General features: G+C 41.8%; 1 protein-coding gene across 1 annotated transcript; it reads right to left on the minus strand.

The window, feature by feature from the left end:
- Positions 1–817: 817 nt before the first annotated feature.
- LOC311139156 (sodium channel regulatory subunit beta-1-like) lies at positions 818–24,832 on the minus strand (the record flags this gene model as incomplete). Its single annotated transcript, XM_084174047.1, has 5 exons — positions 818–884; positions 1,147–1,288; positions 3,528–3,765; positions 14,321–14,487; positions 24,781–24,832. 5 exons carry the CDS (start codon positions 24,830–24,832, stop codon positions 818–820), a joined length of 666 nt encoding a protein of 221 aa, XP_084030173.1.
- Between the last annotated feature and the right edge of the window lie 450 nt (positions 24,833–25,282).

Here is a 25,282-nt window from a genome sequence, read left to right on the forward strand (position 1 = left end):
TGACCTTTAGAAACATTTTTAATGCCAATAGTTTATGATGTATCACTAAACGTGCAGCTATACTGAATGTACAATACTATGTATGAACTAACTTATTGTAATACTCATACATTATAATGAAGATTTGGATTGTATAATTAAGCATACATACTGTATATACAACTCTCTTTGATATTATAGTACTGCTAGATAGTACACCCATGCTGTATATTTGCATTTAACTACAGTAAAGTCCTTTTTCATTGGCTGTTTCACTTCTCATCCGTCTGTTCTCTGGAAATGAAAAAAAAAACATCTTGCACTATCAATGAATGTTATGTGTTCCTCCATGGTCCTTGACGTCTTCCTTGATGGAATGTTCCTCTCCTCTTCTCGGCTGCTTGTCCTCCTAGATGGGGGAGGATGGGGTAATGAGATGGTGTCATAATGGAAGTCGGAAGAAGGGGTGAAGTGGAGAAGTGTTGAAGGGCTATCGAGAGCTATTCGTCATTTGGAGCCATTCTTTAACCTGAAATGAAAACGAAGCTTGTAAGAAAACATGGAGATGCCATGAGTCCACTAGTCATCTTGTGACCACCTTAAAGGGGAAGTTTAGGATTTTACAGTTTCTCCTGGATTTATTTTAGGGGGAGAAACCATCTAATATCAAGTTGTAAAATCCTGAACTTCCCCTTTAAAATTCAAATGTAGGTGATTTGGTTCTGGGTGCTGATATGAGTTCACATCAGTGACAGAACAAGAGGAAAGGAAGGAAAGAACAGACAACGAACGGCCAAGAGTCCAGTTATGGATTAGTAGGAGGGGAAACCTACCAGTGCTATTCTGCCACTGCCACCATTGCACAGTTCTCTTTACTCTCCGAAGCTATAGCTAAGTACTCCTCCCTGAGAAGGAGAGAGAGAAAAGGAAGACCGGTGAGGAGAGAAAAGGTGAGGAATAAGAGATAGAGAGGCAGTTAGAAAGATAATAGAGAATAGTGCAAGAGAGAGAAGAGGCAGTTCGAAAGTAGCAGTTTTAGCTAGGAAATTACATAGCAAGAAAATAACATTTTCAGAGGAAGATTGAGGAAAAAGTGTGTAAGTGAGTGTGCTCTTGTGCGTGTGTCTGCAATGAATTGTACCTGTGTGTGTGTTTGTGTCTACTCACGCGCTCTCTCTCAATGCTTCCTCGCCTTGTGCTGATATCTTCCTGTAGCAGTAAATCATCTCCACCACCAGCCATACCTGCAGCCCAATGATGGTGACATACATCATCACCTCAGACAAGATGGACGCTAACCCCCTGGTCACTAGAGAGAGAGAGGAGTGGTTAAGAAAGAGACCGCCTTGGGATAAATTAATTATTAATAAATTAGAAGCTGTTTCAATGAAAAGATAAGGGTTTCTGAGTTTCTGATGCCTCCTATAAAACAGGATGAAACAATTATCCCCAGACATCCACAAGGGTTCAGTGTTTCACTGGAAATGGCCCAGTTTTTCAAGGTCAACATTAATCTCAACTAAAACTGTTGGAATGACCTCAAGCAGTGGGTGAGCTGACTAAGCTTGCTGCTAAACCCAACATTCTAGAGACACTGCATCAACCTTTGTGGAAGCTTTAAAAAAATTACTTAGGATTATGAAAGCAATTTAGCTCTTGGAAGTCTTTGACCTCTCCTCTCTTGAGGAGAAAAATCCTTCATCCAAATGCAGGTCCATTAAAGCAGTACAGTAGGTATCTGTATGTATGTATGTACAGTGCCTTCAGAAAGTATTCATACCCCTTGACTTATTCCACATTTTGTTGTGTTACCGCCTGTGTTACTGTAACTAACTAAGCTACACAGGAAAATTCATTGATGTCTTGGTAAGCAACTCCAGTGTACATTTGGCCTTGTGTTTTAGGTTATTGTCCTGCTGAAAAGTGAATTCTGTAGGAAAGCAGACTGAACCAGTTTTTCCTCCAGGATTTTGCCGGTGCTTAGCTCTATTTATTTACCCTGAAAAACTTGCTAGTGCTTGCCGGTGATAATCATACCCATCACATGATGCAGCCACCACCATGCTTGAAAATATGAAGAGTGGTACTCAGTGATGTGTTGTGTTGGATTTGCCCCAAACATAATTGTATTCAGGACATAAAGTTAATTTCTTTGCCACATTCTTTTTGCAGTTTTACTTTAGTGCCTTATTGCAAACAGGATGCATGTTTTGGAATATTTTTTTCTGTACAGGCTTCCTTCTTTTCACTATGACATTTAGGTTAGTCCATCCTCAGTTTTCTTCTATTACAGCCATTCAACTCTGTAACTGTTTTAAAGTCACCATTGGCCTCATGGTGAAATCCCTGAGCGGTTTCCTTCCTCTCTGGCAACTGAGTTAGGAAGGATGCCTGTATCTTTTTAGTGACTGGGTGTATTGATACACCATCCAATTAATTAATAGGGACCTTACAGATAATTATATGTGTGGCGTACAGAGATGTGGTAGTTATTCAAAAATCATGTTAAACACTTTTTGCAGACAGAGTGAGTCCATGAAACTTATTATGTGACTTGTTAAGCCAATTTTTACCGAACTTATTTAGGCTTGCCATAACAAAGGGGTTGAATACTTATTGACTCAAACAATTTCAGCTTTTCATTTTTTATTAATTTGTAGAAATGTCTAAAAACATGATTCCACTTTGACATTATGGGGTATTGTGTGTAGGCCAGTGACAAAAAAACTATATTTAATATATTTAAAATAACACAACAAAATGTGGAAAAAGTCAAGTGGTGTGAATACTTTCTGAAGGCACTGTATCTATGTCTCTATGTATATCTCTACTGTATGTCTCTCTTGATACAGTATCTCCTTAATGGTCAGCTGTCATTGACAGTGATGTGTTGGATAATCATTGGCGTGGCTGTGGCTGAGCCTTTGGATTAGGAAATCTGAGAATTAATGACAGCTGTGACGGCTTCTGTGACAGGGCTACTACTACTAACCATCCATCAACAGCTGTGTAGGTAAAGACAGGTAATGACATGTATGACTGTTTCCTGTCATATGTCCTTGATTTTGATATCAATGCTTCCATTTTGAAACATGGTCCAATTTATCATGGGCCATCTAACCCTGACCCTAAATCAAAATCATATGACTCATGCACCTTGTAAATCATCCGCTCTGACAATATTGCCACTTTTGTCAATTCAGGCATGGACATTGAGTGTCGGTCCACTCTCCTCCTCTCTTCTTCCCTTCCTTCCTTCCCTCCCTCTACCCCTCCCCTTCCCCCCCTACCCCACCATTCTCTCTCCCCTCCAACTCTTCACCCTCCCCATGTAGGGTGTAAGTAAGCCTATATCATGGCACTACTTTCATGAGGGTAATCTTAGTGTACTCTTTCCCTCTTCCACCATCTCTCTCCCCTCCTCTCTCCCTCTCCCCTATCTCCAGATGAGGGTGTGTGTCTACTATACTGTGTGTGTATGTGTGTTTGTTTGTGTGTGTTCATTTGTGTCAAGGCCTAAGCCTAACCCTGTGAACCCAAAGCCTTACATCTTGGCACCACGTTGAGGTGGACGATCTTGGTGGCGTTGGTTTGGAACTCGTAGGAGCGGAAGGTGAGGATGCGGTTGAAGGAGCAGCGGTAGGTGCCCGTGTCGTTCCACGTCACGTTCAGGATGTAGATGGAGCCGTCCTGCAGGTCCTTGGTCTTCTTGCTGCCATTCCAGTACAGACGCGCGTAGAAGCGCTCGTCCGGGATGTCGCTCCTTAGATCCTCGTAGCTGTAGATCTATTGGAGAACACAATGGGGGAAAGTGAGACATACGAGCCTGCAATCCTAACTAATATGCTGTTTCCCCATTAAATGGAGCATATCAGTTTGGATTGGCCTTGTGGTTAGAGGGTATGCCCTGAAATTAGAAGGTAGGTGGTTTGAACCTTGGTCATGTCATACCAAAGACTGTTAAGCATTAAGGAGATGGATTGGGGGTAAGGCCTTGCGATAGACTAGCATCCTGTCCAAGGGTGTTCTTGTACATTGAGCTGCTTCACGCTACAGAAACAGGAGATAGGCTCCTGCTATTCTGGCTTGGACAAGATTACTTAGTTTAGATTCTAGGCTATATGAGACAGGTTTTGGTGGGCAAACACACTCATCCTGGGCAGATCATATTAGGATATTTACATTACTGGATGAAATCTGTACAGCACTTTTGTCAAAGCACCAATGTTCTGCATCAACAAGGGCTCATATCGCTGGACTAACGAGGGCTTTTATCTCTGGACTAAGTGCTCAATCAGGCACTTTGGTTCTGTCATGATTTGATTATGGAGTGATAAAAAAAAGAAGTTGAAGTGATTTCTAAAGCAGTTTGGTTATTACAGTATTACAGTATAAGTATCATTTGCAGTGTTCTTGGTAAAGCATGCATGTCTATAACCGGGATTTTTATTTTTACAGTAAATTAATATAATAATATATGCCATTTAGTGTATACGTTTGAATCCAAAGCGACTTTTAGTAGAGTATGCATACATTTTAGAATATGTGACCCCAGCAGGAATCTAATGACAACCCTGAGGTTACTAGTGCCACACTCTTACCAACTGAGCCAGGGGTGATTGGGGGGGGGGGGGGGGGGTACTGTCACGACTTCGGCCGAGGATGCCTCCCCTCCTTGTTCGGGCAGGCTTCGGCATTCGTCGTCACCGGAGTACTAACCACTGCTGCCCCAATCATCATCACAATTGTCTTGTCTCGTTATCACACACACCTGGTTCGAATCCCCTAATTAGTCCGTGTATAAGTGTTCCCTCTGCCCCCTTGTCCTTGTGGGTGATTGTTTATTGTGAAGGTTAGTGGAGCTCGTGTATTTTGTTCGACGTTAGTATTTTCCCGTGTGCCTTGTATTTTCCAGTGCACCTGTTTTGTGCCCTGGAGTGCGTTTGACGCAGTTCTGCGTAAACCTGTATTTTGCGGATTAAAGCCTGTTATTCTGTGATTTACCCTCCTGCGCCTGACTCCTTCAACACCACCTCATCACATGCATAATAGTTTGGGGTCTTAATGTACTAGTTTAATGTATTTTTGGATATACTCTCAAAGTTCACTTTCTCTATTGTTTTTGAGTACAGTATATGCTTTCAGCATTATATTCAGCATGTTATAGTAACTGAGGGCTGAATCCTAACTTGTATGGATATGTACACACAAAAACTCATGTAAATCGTGCATCGCTATCAATAAGATATTTTTTTAGTTATGCACACTGGTCTAAAACGGATTCACCCCTTAACATCCAAACTTTTGTTTCAGTTTCCAAAAATTGTAGTGTCAAACCAGGCAACTGGCTGCGGCCACTCCCAAAAGGAGCCCTTGTTGAGGCTGTATTAGTCAGGGCCTGCCTGCACCACTTCCTGATGCATTAGCTGTTTAGAAACAGACAGAGGGCTAATGGGATCTCTCTCCTCATGTACAGTGCCTTGCAAAATTATTCATCCCCATTGGTGTTTTTCCTATTAAATTACAACCTGTAATTTAAATGGATTTTTATTTGGATTTCATGTAATGGACATACACAAAATAGTCCAAATTGGTGAAGTGAAATAAAAAAAAATTACTTGTTTCAAAAAATTCTAAAAAATTTATAACGGAAAGGTGGTGCGTGCATATGTATTCACCCCCTTTGCTATGAAGCCCCTAAATAAGATCTGGTGCAACCAATTACCTTCAGTAGTCACATAATTTGTTAAATAAAGTCCACCTGTGTGCAATCTAAGTGTCACATGATCTGTCACATGATCTCAATATATAAACACCTGTTCTGAAAGGCCCCAGAGTCTACAACACCACTAAGCAAGGGGCGCCACCAAGCAAGCGGCACCATGAAGACCAAGGAGCTCTCCAAACAGGTCAGGGACAAAGTTGTGGAGAAGTACAGATCAGGGTTGGGTTATACAAAGAAAAAGTTATGCACGCTCAAGTTTTCTGTTTTTTTTGTCTTATTTCTTGTTTGTGTCACAATAAAACATATTTTGCATCTTCAAAGTGGTAGGCATGTTGTGTAAATCAAATGATACAAACCCCCAAAAAATCCATTTTAATTCCAGGTTGTAAGGCAACAAAATAGGAAAAATGCCAAGGGGGGTGAATACTTTCGCAAGCCACTGTATGCTGTTGTGTGCTGGAGGGATTAAATGGCTAATGGCCGCCCTGTATTGATGTTGGAACAGACTCCTTCTTTGTAGGGAAGGTTGTGTATGTTTACATCTGACACTGAGGAAAAGAGCCCCTCATGAAAAATGTTTTGGTGTAGGTTTGAGGCCTACAGTTGAAGGTTACAGTCCTTAGTGCAGAGGTGGGAGGTTTGAGGCCCCAACAGATCAGGAATTCTTTATTGTGATGTTTAAATCAGAATGGTTAAAAAAACCACTATGAATGAGTGTGTTTAAGGCCCTTTTGAATTAAAATGTTAATGATGTACTCAAAATGGCTAGGAGAGGGAGCCAATGACAAGTAACATATTGAATCTTAGCACCAAAAACGACAAATAGGAACTAAATTTTAATACATTATCAGAAGTGGATATTTGATGCAAGTGTTTAATTACTAACATTGAATGTTACTAACATTGCATGAAATAATAATAGTGATAGGTAAGCATAGAGGTGATATTGAATATCCTCAGGAGAGTAGTTAAAAGGGGTAAATAGAGCTTGATGTTATTTTAGAGAGTAGTGGAAAGTCTGTTTTCTGGGACAGGAACGGCAGTGTCCTTGGACATTACAGTCTGTTTTCCTTTTTTTTTTTTGGTTCCGCTGAGAGAATGAAGGAGAGGCTGATTTGGGTTGAATGAGGATTGTTAAACTAACTAAAGGATTATTTGATGTGAGTATCTATACGTTTCTAACGTTCTATATGGAGTTGTGACGATGTGGAAATAGTAATGACAATGTCATAATTAGAGTGTCATGTTTGTATTAAACTTGCTCACCCAAACGTAGACGTAGGTCGTGGTGGAAAAGTAATTAATATGGGTTTTCTAAGTTTGTACCATAGTTGGATAATGTGATTGATATAAGATTTATGGAATAAACTCACCGTGAGTAATGTTGTTTTAGACGTAATGTATAAATATAGTACAAAGCCAATATAGGGTAATTATCATGGTAGAGCTAACGTAGTAAAGTGATGGAACTTCATTTTGTATCAGAGGGTAAGATGAGAAATCATTGTAATGGCGCTATTTGTGGAATTTATTTATCATTTCAATGGCATGGAGTAACATTTACATTTTCAATCTGCATTTATGAGTGTAAATTCCACTGCTGATGTGTTGATTGAATGGGTACGACGGAGTATTTGGTTGAATGTGTGATTTGAAGCGTGTGTGGTTTAAATAGCAGGACTCTTGTAGCTTGGTTGGTGGAGAATAGTGCTTGCAACGCCAGGGTTGTGTGTTCGATTCCCAAGGGGGGCTAGTATAAGTATAAAAAATGTATGAGCTCACTAATTGTGGGTCGCTCGGGATAGGAGCGTCAGCTAAATGACTAAAATGTAAAAACGTTAACAGGTATGGAGAGATGAGTGCGTGGTAGTAATTTTTTGGGGGCATTGAATAAGGTTTTGCTAGATTAAATGAGTGAGAATGGTGGAATATGTCTATAAATAAATTGGATCGTGATAAATGGATGATTTCAATATATGATGGTAAACTACAGCAAGTGTTTGGTGTTACTTGTAACCTACTTAGAAAGGATAGTTGACTAGATCTCATTCATTCTGATAATGGCGGAGTGATGGTTTCATTGTGTGGCTATGATTTTAGTTGATTACAAGAGAAATAGGATATAGTTTACGACGAATGGAGAAGTGAATGTCTTATACAGTGGGGAGAACAAGTATTTGATACACTGCCGATTTTGCAGGTTTTCCTACTTACAAAGCATGTAGAGGTCTGTAATTTTTTTATCATAGGTACACTTCAACTGTGAGAGACGGAATCTAAAACAAAAATCCAGAAAATCACATTGTGTGATTTTTAAGTAATTAATTTGCATTTTATTGCATGACATAAGTATTTGATCACCTACCAACCAATAAGAATTCCGGCTCTCCCAGACCTGTTAGTTTTTCTTTAAGAAGCACTCCTGTTCTCCACTCATTACCTGTATTAACTGCACCTGTTTGAACTCGATACCTGTATAAAAGACACCTGTCCACACACTCAATCAAACAGACTCCAACCTCTCCACAATGGCCAAGACCAGAGAGCTGTGTAAGGACATCAGGGATAAAATTGTAGACCTGCACAAGGCTGGGATGGGCTACAGGACAATAGGCAAGCAGCTTGGTGAGAAGGCAACAACTGTTGGCGCAATTATTAGAAAATGGAAGAAGTTCAAGATGACGGTCAATCACCCTCGGTCTGGGGCTCCATGCAAGATCTCACCTCGTGGGGCATCAATGATCATGAGGAAGGTGAGGGATCAGCCCAGAACTACACGGCAGGACCTGGTCAATGACCTGAAGAGAGCTGGGACCACAGTCTCAAAGAAAACCATTAGTAACACACTACGCCGTCATGGATTAAAATCCTGCAGCGCACGCAAGGTCCCCCTGCTCAAACCAGCGCATGTCCAGGCCCATCTGAAGTTTGCCAATGACCATCTGGATGATCCAGAGGAGGAATGGGAGAAGGTCATGTGGTCTGATGAGACAATAAATAGAGCTTTTTGGTCTAAACTCCACTCGCTGTGTTTGGAGGAAGAAGAAGGATGAGTACAACCCCAAGAACACCATCCCAACCGTGAAGCATGGAGGTGGAAACATCATTCTTTGGGGATGCTTTTCTGCAAAGGGGACAGGACGACTGCACCGTATTGAGGGGAGGATGGATGGGGCCATGTATCGCGAGATCTTGGCCAAGAACCTCCTTCCCTCAGTAAGAGCATTGAAGATGGGGCGTGGCTGGGTCTTCCAGCATGACAACGACCCGAAACACACAGCCAGGGCAACTAAGGAGTGGCTCCGTAAGAAGCATCTCAAGGTCCTGGAGTGGCCTAGCCAGTCTCCAGACCTGAACCCAATAGAAAATCTTTGGAGGGAGCTGAAAGTCCGTATTGCCCAGCGACAGCCCCGAAACCTGAAGGATCTGGAGAAGGTCTGTATGGAGGAGTGGGCCAAAATCCCTGCTGCATTGTGTGCAAACCTGGTCAAGACCTACAAGAAACGTATGATCTCTGTAATTGCAAACAAAGGTTTCTGTACCAAATATTAAGTTCTGCTTTTCTGATGTATCAAATACTTATGTCATGCAATAAAATGCAAATTAATTACTTAAAAATCATACAATGTGATTTTCTGGATTTTTGTTTTAGATTCCGTCTCTCACAGTTGAAGTGTACCTATGATAAAAAAAATTACAGACCTCTACATGCTTTGTAAGTAGGAAAACCTGCAAAATCGGCAGTGTATCAAATACTTGTTCTCCCCACTGTATGAATCCCACCATAAAATAACTACAGAGAGAGGGAGCTATCCTGAATGAGGGATACTCGTTGGTAGCTAATCTTGGATTACTTTATGGGATAGAAGTATATTTAGGTATTATCCAATGTTGTCATTTTAATTTCATTTTTATTAGGGTTTAATAAACAATGTTGGTGTTTTGTTTTTGAAAGCATGAATCACGTTGTGACTCATGTGTTCAAAAAAGGGGGTAGTATTGATGGTATGAGGATTTATTGGTATATTTGAATATTGTATTAAGAATATGAGCAGTAGTAAGTAATGTGTTATGGGTTAGATTAAATGTTTTAGGGGAAAATGTATTTGTGGTATGAGGCAGAATTTAGAGGAGGCCTTTCTACGACATGAGTGGACTGCAACAAGCTGAAAGAATGTGCACTTCCTAATCTAAAAGGCTTATCAGGAATGATAAGAAGACATGATGAAGTAGCATGCTGTGTCTCAACTAACAATGTTATGCAGACTTTCTTTCAAAAAGGTGAAGGCTTCTCTGCCAGATCTACCAGGAGAATCTGGAATTTTTTTTGCAACTTGGAGACTATGTGGTGGTAAAGGATTAAGGAAGTAATTGATGGACAACACCCAAGTGGGAAGGTGAGTAATAGGTGTTGATGGCTACCTTGATGGAGGGGCAAGTAAGAGAGAGAGATTCCTAAATCTGTATGTACCATTTTAGGACTTTTCTAACGCAGAAGAGGAAGATGGCACCGCATCGGCGGAGCATTGTTTTGTTTTGATTGTGTGTTTTTGCAGCAGGGAATATTGGTACGCTGATAGAAGGACACAACAACAGAGAGATGGTGATAAATGGAGAAGGACTCTGCATGATCATAGAACTAGTGAAGGAAGAAGGTTCATGCATCATCACACAGTCTACACCAACAGAGGTATGGATAGAGGGGAGATTGAACAGGTATCAGGTCAACCACTGCAACAGATGGATACGAGGAAACTGACGATCTAGAGATGAGGGAGGTGAGGATACTGTTGATGACAATTATCAGGTGATAGAGGACGATGTTTGAGGAATGATACTGATGAGATGTGGGTTATGGCTGATTACCTCAGGGGAGGAACAGAGCTATAGACCTCCAATAATTTCCAGATTTTCCAGATTTTCAGGAATCAACTGACTGTCATTCCATTCAGTTATATGTATTTAAAGGGTTTATCTAATAGAAATTGGGAAGTATATTAGGAATTGGTATTAGGAATAATTGTTAAAGCATGATAATTTGTCATATGGTGAATGTTTATATGGATTTATTGGTTTAGAAATGAAATCAATTAAATTGTTGTGTTTTTGTCTTCTAGTGAGGTAAATACAGAGGGTATCTTAATGCATAGTAGGGATAATTTGGCCTAGCATGGTGTGAACCAAAATAAGTAAAAGTAACAAACTATGAACCGGCTGAAGATAAATATCAGAGGCGTTGAAGACGTTTTTGTAAAATACAATTTCTACATGCAACTGGTCTACAACAACCAATCGAAGATATCAAAGGATTTTTTCATGTTTTTATATCGAAGGAGTGGGAAAGGAGTTCACCATTGAGTGAGAATGGAGAAAGATCTGTTCAAATGCAACATTTCTCATGTTGTTGATATAATGGTTGACAAATGGAAATTACATTGAAGTTGTGGAGTTGGTGGTGAATCGAATGAGACATTGAAGTTGTGACATTGTAATGGGAAAGTCATTTTGAAATATGAAGCTGTCTGAAGAACATAATGAAGAGACGCCAGAAGATTTAAGTGCCGGGAGGAATAAAGGGGTTGCTTGTTGATAATAAAATTGGATTGATCTAAATTTGATAATTTGGGTAGTAGGTATATACACTGCTAAATTAATAGTATTAAGAATGAATTGAGATAATGATCTGTATTTATTATCATGATGAGGAAGGTCATAATTGAATTATGAATGTTTATAATGTATGATAATATAAGTATACATTCTGAAAATTGTAATGGGTGATTAAGTTGAGGGTTTTAATTTTCAGTGATAAGGATAAAGTGAATAAGGATTGTCATTTTACATTTGGTTGAGTTAAGTGATTTGGTTGGTTATAAGTTATAAGATTAATGAGTGATTTAAGTGAATTATTAGTATGTTGATTAATTCAGTTACAGTATTAATATATTAGTCATACATTTGAAGTATTGGGGATATTGATATGGATGTTTAGAGTGGTACATATCTATGTTGATAGGCACGTACTTCATTGGTTATTATCATGGGGTTATGATATTTTCATATGATCTGAATTTGGTTTAATTATTAAAGCAGGAATAGTTTAGGGATGTAATGATTTAACAGGGAGTGATCATAGAGTGTTATAATGTGTATGTTATATTTGAAGTATATTAGGAGAACAAAGTAGGAGTTCAACATTGTATATTATAACAATCATGGGTTTTTAAGAATTGGGTCTGAGATGTTAATCATCAGAATGTGTAATTGATAATCACATAGCATTGGATGCTATTATATTAAGATTAGGAGGATATGGTAATTTGAATGCTGTTGAAGTCTTTTCAAAGTTTTTTAAAGTGGTAATTCCATAGGAACATGGATGGCAAGCATTCTAGGTCCTCTGGTGGCCATAGTATTTATTGTAGCAATAGTTATGGGGTGTTGTTTTCACATTTTTCGGGGATTGATTTTAAGATCTGTACAAACGATTACTAACATGCCAGTTATTACAGTTAGAGATGTGTCAGTTAATGTTAATACAAGGAGGGAGAGGACTAATTCTTCTTCTTTGTCATCTTGTTCCAGTTTAGATTCCATTAATAATGTTCATTGAGGAATGGGAATGTTAAATTGGAATTGTATGACATGGAATTAAGGTTTATAGGGAGAAGATGTGGACAGATGGCTATCTCAGTCGATCAGATAGATCCCCCAGGTTACCAGTGATAAGCTTGGGGGTCCTCTGACAGCGCAGAAATTATGAAGGCCAATTTTTTTTTTTTACCCACAACCCTGGCGTTGCAAACGCCATGCTCTATCAACTGAGCTACATCCCTGCCGGCCATTCCCTCCCCTACCCTGGACGACGCTGGGCCAATTGTGTGCCGCCCATGAGTCTCCCGGTCGCGGCCGGCTGCGACAGAGCCTGGATTCGAACCAGGATCTCTAGTGCCTTAGACCACTGCGCCACTCAGGAGGCTCTATATTAATGTGTATAGATTATAATATTCATGTAACTTAGTAATGGTTATGTATAATTGTTGTGTATTGTTGATGTCATTATGTTAACAATTTATTTCTATGTATGTTTTCTTGGTTGCATGGCTCAGAAAAAGGGGTCATTTTAAAAGGGGGGATGTCTATGTGGGAGTTTTCCTTATATATATATATATAAAAGGTTTGACTACATATATTATTATCATGAATATATAGTAGTTAATTATGTGTTTATCTTTTACTCAGACTGAGTTTATAGAGGTTTGAGAGGTTTGATATCACATAAGATAGATGACTGAGAATGTATACCTTTGTTGATTAAATCAATGGAGAATCAAGTTGGATTCAGGTATGAAAGGTTGAAGGGGTCAATTCTCAGTTATCTAGCATAGTTTAGGATCTAGTCAGAGATATATATGTACTACTGATTGGAGAATATTGTATTTTACACTAAGTTATATATGAACTTGTGGGGGTTAAGTGATCTTACTTATCACAAGATAAGAAAAAAAAAATGGATTGATATGATGTTTTTATGGTATAATGATGTCATGTCATAGTATCGTGGGGAACAGGTTAGAGTTACTAGATAAGTGGTTAGGAGACAGAAAGTCTGCATTCCATTATGTCAAAGGAGATTACTGGTGTTTAGGATAGCATGAGTGATGGGCAGGATAGTGACTTGGGGTAAAGAGTGATGAACATCAAAGACAGGGAGTGCCCATGGAGACTTGCCAGATGTATGCCAGGAAGAGGGTAATAAAGGGTATATAAGGGAGAGTGTTTTCTTTGTTCAAGTTAGTTCGTAACACCAAGGAGCAAAGCTCTGGTCATTGTTGTCATGAACCCGGTACCGATCATTAAACATTTGCATTAACTGTCTACAAAGTGTCTAAGTATATCCTTGCATCCTTGATTCTTTGAACACCCGAGAAACTCATCTTAACACAAGTCAACCTGCTTGGCTACCTCATTGACTCCCCATGGGGTCGATCCCCACAGAATGAATGGTGACACTTTTGAAACTCAGCTGGGAGGGAGCACTTATTGTGCACTTGCACACTCCCTGTCATGGATTTAACAGCGGTGAAAACTCCCTCTAGCCAATCTAATACTTTAAAATCCATGTTGGTGAGTGTGCAAGTGCACAGTTGAATAATAATAATTTATTACATTTCTATAGTGCTTTTCATTACAATCTCAAAGCGCTCCAAAAGCAAAAAATAAACATAGTTAGCTAGGTCAACCAATACATCATGAGTAGCCTAGCTATACTTAGCTAGGTCAACCAATACATCATGAGTAGCCTAGCTATAGATAGGTAGGTCAACCAATAGAGGCCAAGTGTTTTTTAGTTTAGGAGAAGTGTGGAGAATCTAAGATGTCTCAACAATATCTATTTTCTCCTGAAGTGTGCACTCATTCACTACTTTCCACGAATCTAAAAGCACTGGACTGGTGCAGTCATGGGCTAGTGGGATTACCATATTTATTCTACCAGTCATTTCCTTTCGAATCAGCGAAGGAAAGTGAACAGGTGCACATTTTGGGAGGAAGTAGAGATAATTGGGATATATCCCGCTAATGTCCCTGTGGGCCCTTAGATCCGTGTCTACTCACTTTTGTGAACTCGCTCTCCCCTTGGGGCATGAAGGACCATTCAACAGTGGCCTCGGCGGGCACCTCGCCCCTCATTTTACAGGAGATACAACCCAGCTTAAAGCCTTCGTTGACCACCGCGTCAGTGTCAGAGTCCACCTCCACACACGCTCCATGGCACAAAGACGCTGAGGAGAGATAAAAGTACAACAAATATGGAGTTAGAGGTGTTAGCCATGGAGATTTGTCTTTACAGCCCACTGGGCAGACACTGGGTGAATCAACGTTGTTTCCACGCCATTTCAACGTGGGATAGACGTTGAATTGACGTCTGTGCCCAGTGGGAGTGCACTCCTCTTACATTGATCACATCGTGCAGCAGGACAATTTGATCACTATAAACGGTTGATCACTATAACCACGTTCACTAAAAATGGAGTGCACTGTACGAGTAAATCTGAAGTAGACCTGAGAGCCGTCATGGGTGATGATCCTTGTTCATTGATCCATGGCTTGAAAACAGGCTGACACAAGGCTCTAGTAACAGGCCAGCGCTCTAGTAATATTATCTCTACACGTTGCAGGCAAACTGTGTCCTAATGCTTATCAATTGAATTGGCAGATAATATGATAATGATATGGTAATGTATAATTCTGAGTTTTTGTTTTGCGTGCTTGCTCCCATCACTCATAGCATGCTTGTATTTTTTTCAATATCAGAGCATAGCTTCTTACTTGCATTTTTTATTCATTTCCACTCATAATTTCAATACGTTTTGTTGTCATTTTGGTCAATTGTGTTAAATATTTTCAGATTTTTGTATAGTCTATTGACGGATTTGTTAAAAAAGCTACAATGGCTAAGGGTGACCTGGATGCAGAAATTGAGGGGAAATAAACAGATTGCAGTGAGTGATGCTAGTCTCCTTGTAGCCTGTTTGCGAGGTATATATAAGTGAGCTACTTGCATATATAGACGCTTAAGTCTATATATGCCATCATGTCACATACTGTACATCGGCCGAGAGCAACACACCTGTAACTCCAAGTGTTTCTTTCTCACACTGCACCCTGCAGTTTCCACAAAGGCATCTGCACCTGCATCGCTCTCAACCAATGATCTTGAGCTATTTTCAACTTTGACCTCTGGCGATGCTTTTTTGTTCAACCGTAATGGGATGAGGGGACAGGAGACACATAGAATAGGCTGTCAGATAAAAAGTGACTTGAAAATAAACCAATTCACAGTTTGGTTGAATTTCATAGTCACAGTTCATCATTTACTACCTGATATACACCAATGTGAGAATGTCCCTTTCTTACAGAACTCTCTGATAGAAATATTGCAACACTGAATACTGATACAGATGAAGACAGAGTGAGAGAACGCTGCAAAATACTGCAGAGAAACGGAGGGAGGGAGGGAGGGAGGGAAGGAAGGGAGGAAAAAGAGAGAGAGAGAGTTAGCACAGCATTCTACAGCAACACAGCCATTTCTAGGAGAGGCAGAGGAGGGGACAGGCTTAATGCTTGCTGATTCACTGCAGAGCGAGGGGGAGGGGGAGATAAAGTTAACATCACAACAGTTTCATCACATCAGTTACTTCCACATGGGGGGGGGGGGGGGGGGGGGGGGGGGGAGAGAGAGAGAGAGAGAGAGAGAGAGAGAGAGAGAGAGAGAGAGAGAGAGAGAGAGAGAGAGAGAGAGAGAGAGAGAGAGAGAGAGAGAGAGAGAGAGAGAGAGAGAGAGAGAGAGAGAGAGAGAGAGAGAGAGAGAGGTAGAAAGGGGACTGAGATGGCTGCTTTTGACTGCTCAGAAATGAAAAGGCCTGGAAGGAACACAGACATAAGGACACATAACGCTGTCACATTTCACACTACCACCATACCATCCAGCAAATGAGAGAGTTGGAAGGGGGTTGGGGGTTGGGGGAGGTCAAATGACAGGAGATAATGCTCATGCACCATTGCTGTAAGACAGCAGAGGAGGGAGAGAGAGGGAGAGTGGTGAAAAATGACACAGTGCTGTGTAATTATAGTACACAAACAGTGGCAGACCGTTGTTTGAAGAGGAGTGAAGAGAGGAGAGGAGAGAGGCACAGTGGGGAGGAGTGGATGCTGCTGCCGGCTGTTCATAGCAGAGACAGCGAGAGGAGAGGGCAGGAGAGGAACAGAACATGCAGTGTGTAGACTCATCCAAACAAAGTGCAGACTCAGCAACCTATCATTAACCTTCTACAAACTCATTTCCGGTAATGTGACAGACATAGCGTGCTATATCCAAATCCATTGCATAATCTGTTGACGGTTGGGCAGAGATTCGCCTTATGCAACTAATATTCCAGAAACTGCAGATTAGATTAGGAGAGGAGGCAGTGTGGGGGATTAACTGTTGATATCAATTTACTGAATGCCCTCAGTCTGAATGCAACAATACAAAATGGTGAGTTCTAGTTCAGTCCCTGAAAAGACTGTCTGTCTGTCAGTCCCCACAGACTGATGTTGGTAAGTCAACTGTTAGGAACGGAAGGGATTGCATGAGGATGGATGCAGTTCATTCTCTGAGCCAGAGAGAAATAGACAGAGAGGAGATAGACGGAAAGAGCAGAGAGAGCGAGAAAGTATAAAATAGAGCGATCGACAGTAGAGTGAAGGAAGGACGGAGAGAATGAAAGAAAGAAAGAATGAAAGAGGGATCTATAAAGCGAGAATGAGAGAGAGACAGAAGGGAAGCAGATTGCGTCAGTTTCCATGACAAGGTTACCACCCATTTACGGTGGAGATGCACACACACACCCTCGACCTGGGGAAATGGCAAACATCCATGACATGTCCCTGGACACTAATCAAGAAAGGAACTTTCCATAGGAACAAACACGTGTAATGTACTGTTTGTCTCATTCATTGTCTCAGAGGAATTGCCACATCTAGACCAGCGTCGCTGGCAGCTAGTGAAGTGACTGCAGTTGAGGATGCCTGAAGAATGATTGGATTTGTGTTGAAAATGGCCTATTGATACTCCCTTAGGCCTTTTCTAACTTTGAATTAGAATCTCCAGGGAAGGAGTTGTGTCTATAGTACTGTACATTGAACTGTGGTCTGGGGACTTCTATCAGTTCAGGGAAAGAGAGCATGTCACATGCCCTAAATGACACATCTATAGAAACACCGTCCTGCCTTTAAATGCTCAAAAGGCAGCATCCTGTCGATTGGGACACAGCCTGCAGTGTTTGTTGTCTAATATCTATCTAGTAGTACCATTTGTCCAATATACTTTAGTCATCTAAAGTATATTGATTAACTAAATGCTCTCCCGTAAACCACTACCTCCCTGCTTAATGGATACCAAACCCACTAATGATCATTTGTCCTTGTCTGCCCTTGCTCAACTCCATATCTCTCTCTCTCTCTCTCTCTCTCACTCTCTCAATTCAATTTCAATTCAATTTAAGGGCTTTATTGGCATGGGAAACGTATGTTAACATTGCAAGTGAAGTAGATAGTAAACCAAAGTGAAATAAACAATTAATGTTTTTAATGTGTTTTAGAGTACTGTTTTATCAGGGAGTACATTACAGGTACAAACTCTCTGCCATTATACTAGCATCAGTCAAGTCAAACATACTTAAGAACCTGCAAAGAGCTTATAAAAACACTCCATTCACTGTGTGTGTGTGTGTGTGTGTGTGTGTGTGTGTGTGTGTGTGTGTGTGTGTGTGTGTGTGTGTGTGTGTGTGTGTGTGTGTGCGTGCGTGCGTGGATGTGTGGGTGTGTGTATGTGCAATTAGATCATTTAGTCATGGTCCAGATTAGTGGATTAGATTAAAGGGATGGATTACACCTTCCATCAAATTTACAGATTTGAATAATTGATTTCATTTTGAGGCTATTCTGAACACCTAGGAGAAGCTTGAACCAGATCACAACTGCAAGGATTTGAATGATCTAAACAGTGCAATGGCTGCTGCATTTCCATTTCCAGTGCTCTCTGTGTTCTTCCTTCCCCAGATGTTAGCACACACAAATTGAGCCCATCAATCAGGAAAGCCTTTGGGAGGGCTATTTGCAATGGGCAAGTGAAGAAGTGCTTGAGAGTTTGGAGAGGCTTGGCACTTCCAGTATCCCATTAACATTGACCTCTTCCTCTAGCAATTCCTGCTTGTCCATTTGACAGGCTATGGTTCTATGGGCCTGTGTATGTCTCTCTAACAGCGAGGATTCCTCAAGGCTGTCATTCTTTAGATTTGATGTGTCTATGTTTCACATTCTTGTCAACAGCAAGGACAAACGAGGCAGGTAGTATGCAGTTTAGTCATATCGGGGAAAACTGAGATCGGCCCATTTTGGTCTTCTTGTCTCACTTTCATCTACTTGTCTCACTCCCATCTACTTGTCTCACTCCCATCTACTTGTCTCAATCATCTGCTTGTCCAACTCTCATCTACCTGTCTCACTCTTATCTATTTGCGGACCAGACTTCTTTTAGGATTCTAGTCTGTCCTTATCCTCACCCATTGTCTATCTCCCTGTCTGTCCTCTCTCATCTCCTCTCCCTGAATGGGTACAGATGTGCACAGCACGCCAGACCCTGTCTCTATTTGGGCTGCCCTCACTTGGCCGGTCCAGAAGACAGATAGGCTGCTTTATTTACCCGTTACACAAGTGCCGTTGCATAACGCTCTTACCTCCACCCCAATCTCTCTTTCTCTCTCTCCTTCTCTCTCGCTCTCCCCCTCTCCCTTTTTCTCCAAAACAATTTTTCTCATTGTTCTCCATCACTCTGCAGCTCTCTTTGTGCAACCTCTCTCCATTCTCTCCATTCCCTCCATTATTTTGGTGCACTGACATCATGTTAAGAGATTTGGCTTTAGTGCTGACCTACATTAGGGACAACGAGTGGTGGCATTTGTTGTTTCGTTTACAGGGGCAGGGTTAGAGGGGGACAGAGGTTGGCTGGGGGAGATAAGCTCTCCGTAAATCTTCCATTTAAGGAAACGCTTCCTTTTTTGTATTCAGAGCCTCAGCCCCACAAAGCAGCTATGACATTGTAATCATTCCAGATGCCCCCCCCCCGCATGCCACACGGAAGCATAAGCAAAACCACACTGCACTTACTTATACATACATATATACATACATAAATACATACATACAGTATATACTGTACACTCATAAATCAGACCATGCATCAGCAAACCTTCTCTCTGATTTGTGCTTTCACCACATCTCTTAAATAGTAATGGCCACGTGTGTGCACTTGCCTGACGACTCTGAATTCTTCCGCTGCTCTATGTTCGCTACATGCTTCAGTCTGACTGCCATCATTGAAGTCGTTTGTGGTGTCGTCAAAATGAGGGGTGTTATACAAAACAAAGTCCTCAGCGATTGGATCATCTCTAACCAATCAAAGTATCAAAGCCAATGACGAATATTCCAAACGCTGCTTTACCCACATGTGTTCTGGCTCTGGCCCAACCCATCGGTTTCTGGGACCAATCAGAATGGTAAGAATTCATTAGCATTCTAGAAATCATCGGGGAGGTACTCAGATCCAGACTCATTAAGGAGAAGAAACTAACGTCCGTGGACGTGGTGTAGCGTTTGGCTGGAGCAAGGAGTTTGGGTTGGCAGGCAATGTGTGTAAATCCATTCAACTAGAAACATGCAGGTTTTTCACATAGGGCTGGGATCATGAACTAGATTCCGCATGGTAACGATTTCTTTCTTCAGCAAATGGTTGGGGGGCCGGAACATTATTACAAATAATTTGTAGACTGCAAATTGACTGCAAGAAGCCCAAATGGATACACTACATGACCAAAAGTATGTAAACAGACTATTCTGAGAAGGCTTTCCACTAGATGTTGGAACATTGCTGCGGGGACTTGCTTACATTCAGCCACAAGAGTATTAGTGAGGTCGGGCTCTGATGTTGGGCGATTAGACCTGGCTCGCAGTCAGCGTTCCAATTCATCACAAATGTGTTCGATGGGGTTGAGGTCAGGGCTTTGTGCAGGCCGGTCAAGTTCTTCCACACCGATCTCGACAAACCATTTCTGTATGGACCTCGCCTTGTGCACGGGGGCATTGTCATGCTGAAACAGGAAAGGGCACTCCCCAAACTGTTGCCACAAAGTTGGAAGCACAGAATTGTCTAGAATGTTATTGTTTGCTTTAGCGTTAAGATTTCCCTTCACTGGAACTAAGGGGCCTAGCCCGAACCATAAAAAAAAGCCCCAGACCATTATTCCTCCTCCATCAAACTATACAGTTAGCACTATGCATTGGGGCAGGTAGCGTTCTCCTGGCATCCGCCAAACCCAGATTAATCCATCGGACTGCCAGATGGTGAAGCGTGATTCATTTCTCCAGAGAACGCGTTTCCACTGCTCCAGAGTCCAATGGCGGTGAGCTTTATACCACTCCAGCCGATGCTTGGCATTGCGCATGGTGATCTTAGGCTTGGAAACCCATTTCATGAAGCTCCCGATGAACAGTTATTGTGCTGACGTTGCTTCCAGAGGCAGTTTGGAACTCGGTAGTTGCAACCGAGGACAGACGTTTTTTTCGCACTGCGCGCTTCAGCACTCGGTGGTCCAGTTCTGTGAGCTTATGTGTGGCCTATCACTTCATGGCTGAGTCGTTGTTGCTCCTAGACGTTTCCACTTCACAATTATTGCACTTACAGTTGCAGCTCTAGCAGGGCAGAAATTTGACGAACTGACTTGTTGGAAAGGTGGCATCCTATGACAGTGCCACGTTGAAAGTCACTGAGCTCTTCAGTAAGACCATTCTACTGCCAAGGTTTGTCTATGGTGATTGCATGGCTGTGTGCTTGATTTTATACACCTGTCAGCAATTGGTGTGGCTGAAATAGCCGAATACGCCAATTTGAAGGGGTGTCCACATACTTTTGTTTTTATAGTGTATAATATTTTACTAAAACATAATCATTTCAAACCTTACATACATTTGTATACAATCACACGTATCTCTCTATTATGTGTGGCAATACTTGGGAACAGATTTCCTAAATTAAAATCACTTGGAGCTGATTTCCTGGGTTATTACAGTCTTTTATGTCCAACAATGAAATTTTATTTTATTTATAAAACCACCAGTTGGGGAACCCTGACACTGGGGGTCAGTTTGGCCTATTCATAAAATATGTTATTGGGGAGAGATGGATGACACTGTTCCACAGTTCCACACATGTACAGGTGTATGAATAGCATCATAGTGGACATTCTCCATATTACCAACTGGGGCGTTAGCGTTGTACACCAGGACCTTATTCCCCAAGAGCATTTTTCTATACCTTGCCTCCTACATTGCCTAATGAGGTTGTAAAGGCTACTACAGTCAACCATAAAGCGCTATGATAAAACTGGCTCTCATGAGGACCGCCACAGGAATGGAAGACCCAGAGTTACCTCTGCTGCAGAGGATAGGTTCATTAGCGTTACCAGCCTCAGAAATTGCAGCCAAATAAATGCTTCACAGCGTTCACAGACACATCTCAACATCAACTGTTCAGAGGGGTGTCACGATCGTTATGAGATGAAGCGGACCAAGGCGCAGCGTGATAAGCGTACATTCTTTATTTAGTACACACACGAACCAAAACAATAAACCAAACGATACGTGAAGTCCTAGGTTATACACAAAACCTTACGGAACAAGATCCCACAAAACTAACATGCCAACAGGCTGCCTAAGTATGGTCCCCAATCAGAGACAACGAGCTACAGCTGTCTCTGATTGGGAACCACCCTGGCCAACATAGATATAAACGATCTAGAACGAAAAACATAGAAAACTAAACAATGAAAATCCACACCCTTGCTCAACATTTAAGAGTCCCCAGAGCCAGGGCGGGACAAGGGGACTGTGTGAATCAGGCCTTCATGGTCGAATTGCTGCAAAGAAACCACTACTAAAGGACACCAATAATAAGAAGAGACCTGCTTGGGCCAAGAAACACGAGCAATGGACATTAAACTGGTGGAAATGTGTCCTTTAGACCAAGAGTCCAAATTTGAGATTTTTGGTTCCAACCGCCATGTCTTTGTGAGACGCGGTGTAGGTGAACGGATGATCTCCGCATGTGTAGTTCCCACCGTAAAGCACGGAGGAGGAGGTGTTATGGTGTAGGGGTGCTTTGCTGATGACACTGTCTGTGATTTATTTAGAATTCAAGGCACACTTAACCAGCATGGCTACCACAGCATTCTGCAGTGATACACCATCCCATCTGGTTTGGGCTTAGTGGGACTATCATTTGTTTTACAACAGGACAATGACCCAACACACCTCCAGGCTGTGTAAGGGCTATTTTATCAAGAAGGAGAGTGATGGAGTGCTGCATCAGATGACCTGGCCTCCACAATCCCCCGACCTCAACCCAATTGAGATGGTTTGGGATGAGTCGGACAGCAGAGTGAAGGATGAGCAGCCAACAAGTGCTAAGCATATATGGGAAGTCCTTCAAGACTGTTGAAAAAGCATTCCAGGTGAAGCTGGTTGAGAGAATGCCAAGAGTGTGCAAAGCGGTCATCAAGGCAAAGGGTGGCTATTTGAAGAATCTCAAATCTCAAATATATTTTGATTTGTTTAACACTTTTTTGGTTACTACATGATTCCATATGTGTTATATCATAGTGTTGATGTCTTCACTATTATTCTATAATGTAGTAAAAATAAAATAGTTAAAATAAAGAAAAACCTTTGAATGAGTAGGTGTGTCCAAACTTTTGACAGTACTGTACTTATTCTATTTATTAAATTAACAAAGTTATGTAACTCCCAATTCCCCTGTGTGAAAAAGTAATTGCCCCCTTACACTCAATAACTGGTTGTGCCACCTTTAGCTGCAATGACTGCAACCAAACGCTTCCTGTAGTTGTTGATCAGTCTCTCACATTGCTTTGGAGGTATTTTGGCCCACTCTTGCATGTGGAACTGCTTCAACACAGCGACATTTGTGGCTTTTCAAGCATGGACTGCTTGTTTCAAGTCCTGCCACAACATCTCAATTGGGATTAGGTCTGGACTTTGACTAGGCCGTTCCAAAACTTCAAATGTGTTGCTTTTTAACAATTTTCATTTAGACTTGATTGATTGTTTTGGATCATTGTCTTGCTGCATGACCCAGCTGCGCTTCAGCTTCAGTTTAGAGACGGATGGCCTGACATTCTCCTGTAGAATTATCTGATACAGAGTAGAATTCATAGTTCCTTCTATTAAGGCCAGCTGTCCAGGTCCTGAGGCATCAAAGCATCCCCAAACCATCACACTACCACCACCATGCTTGACCGTTGGTATGAGGTTCTTACTGTGGACTGCAGTGTTTGGTTTTTGCCAGACATAATGGGACCCATCTCGTACATGACCCAGCTGCGCTTCAACTTCAACTATAGGAAGCGTTTGATTGGAGTCATTGCAGCTAAAGGTGGCACAACCAGTTATTGAGTGTAAGGGGGCAATTACTTTTTCAAACAGAGGCAATGGGTGTTGCATATCTTTGTTTATGAAATAAATGAAAGAAGTATGTAATTGTTGTGTTATTTGTTCACTCAGGTTCCCTTTATCTAATATTAGGTTTTGGTTGAAGACCTGATAACATTCAGTATCAAAAATATGCAAAAGGAGAGAAAATTAGAAAGGGGGCAAATACTTTTTCATAGCACTGTACATGTAATGTGGATTCAGAATGCATTATGTGCATTCGTGCATACTGTAATAGATTTGCTGAATGCAGACCATATAATGAAGCACACCTCACAGCACAGTCCATTCTGTTTTCCATGATGCTAGGGGGGTAGACACAGTGGGCTTGTGTGACAAATTAAGCAACAGTGAGTACAGGTACTAATCTACACTGTTCTAGACTGTTCCATGCTGCCACTACTGAGCCCTCCATTTTAACTCCAAATGCATGGCCTCATCTCATCTCATTATTCGCTCTGAAAACAAGAACAGCTGGTTTTAGCTTTTAGTGAGCAATCCGGCAAAATGAGGGAAACACTCCCACACACACTCACACATGCACGCAAGGGTGCAGGCAAGCACATGCACACGCACACGCACACGCACACGCACACACACACACACACACACACACACACACACACACACACACACACACACACACACACACACACACACACAGAGAAGTATACACTGGTCTTGCATTGCAGTCAATGGAAAGGAAATCTTGGTTAAACAGTGCCCAGAACATTCAATACACTGCATCTTTATTATTTTACAATCAGTGTAACAACAACAGTCAGAGTCCCTGTAACTAAGACTAAATCAACAAAGATTCACACACCGTTCTCCTCTCAAAAGCTGACCATACACACAGCAGGGCCCTCTGAACATCCCACAGTACTGGGCCCCTATGCTTATTGGCCCCTATAAGAACAGACAAAGAGTGGAGACTGGACTGTGGCCGTGACAACCACCCACTGCCCACTCACCTTGCAAAGCCCACAGTGCCAGCGGGACCAGCAGCAGCTGAACTGCAGACATCCTGGCGGAGGGAAGGGAGATGGCTCTCACCGATGCCAACCCACAAGCACTCTCACACACACACCACAAACACCACAGACAGGGAAAGACAAAGCAAGACTGTAGGTCTCAGGCTATTAGCAGCTACTCCAAGTAAAGGTGCTCCCACAGCAAAAAGCTCTGGGTCTTCAAAAGGTCTTCACTCTCTCACTCCAGTGAGGATGAGTAAAAAAAAACTCAAGAGAAAGGTGTCAAAACACAACTGGAGCATCCCAACCAGTCTGGGAGAGGAGCTCTGAGGCAGGACCTCTTCTGGTGAGGCGCAGGGCACAGTCTGGCAGAGTCTCTTTCTCGTCCTCCTCTTCAGCTTGTGCTCGGCCAGTGGGCGTCCCTTTGTGGGGGGAGGGGGGCGAGCGGCCAGGTGAGGTGGAGGTCAGCTCTTGTCCCTTTAGCGTCAGGAATATGCAGCCT

Source organism: Coregonus lavaretus (genome assembly GCF_964263955.1).
Source record: "Coregonus lavaretus genome assembly, chromosome: 13".
NCBI lineage: Eukaryota > Metazoa > Chordata > Actinopteri > Salmoniformes > Salmonidae > Coregonus > Coregonus lavaretus.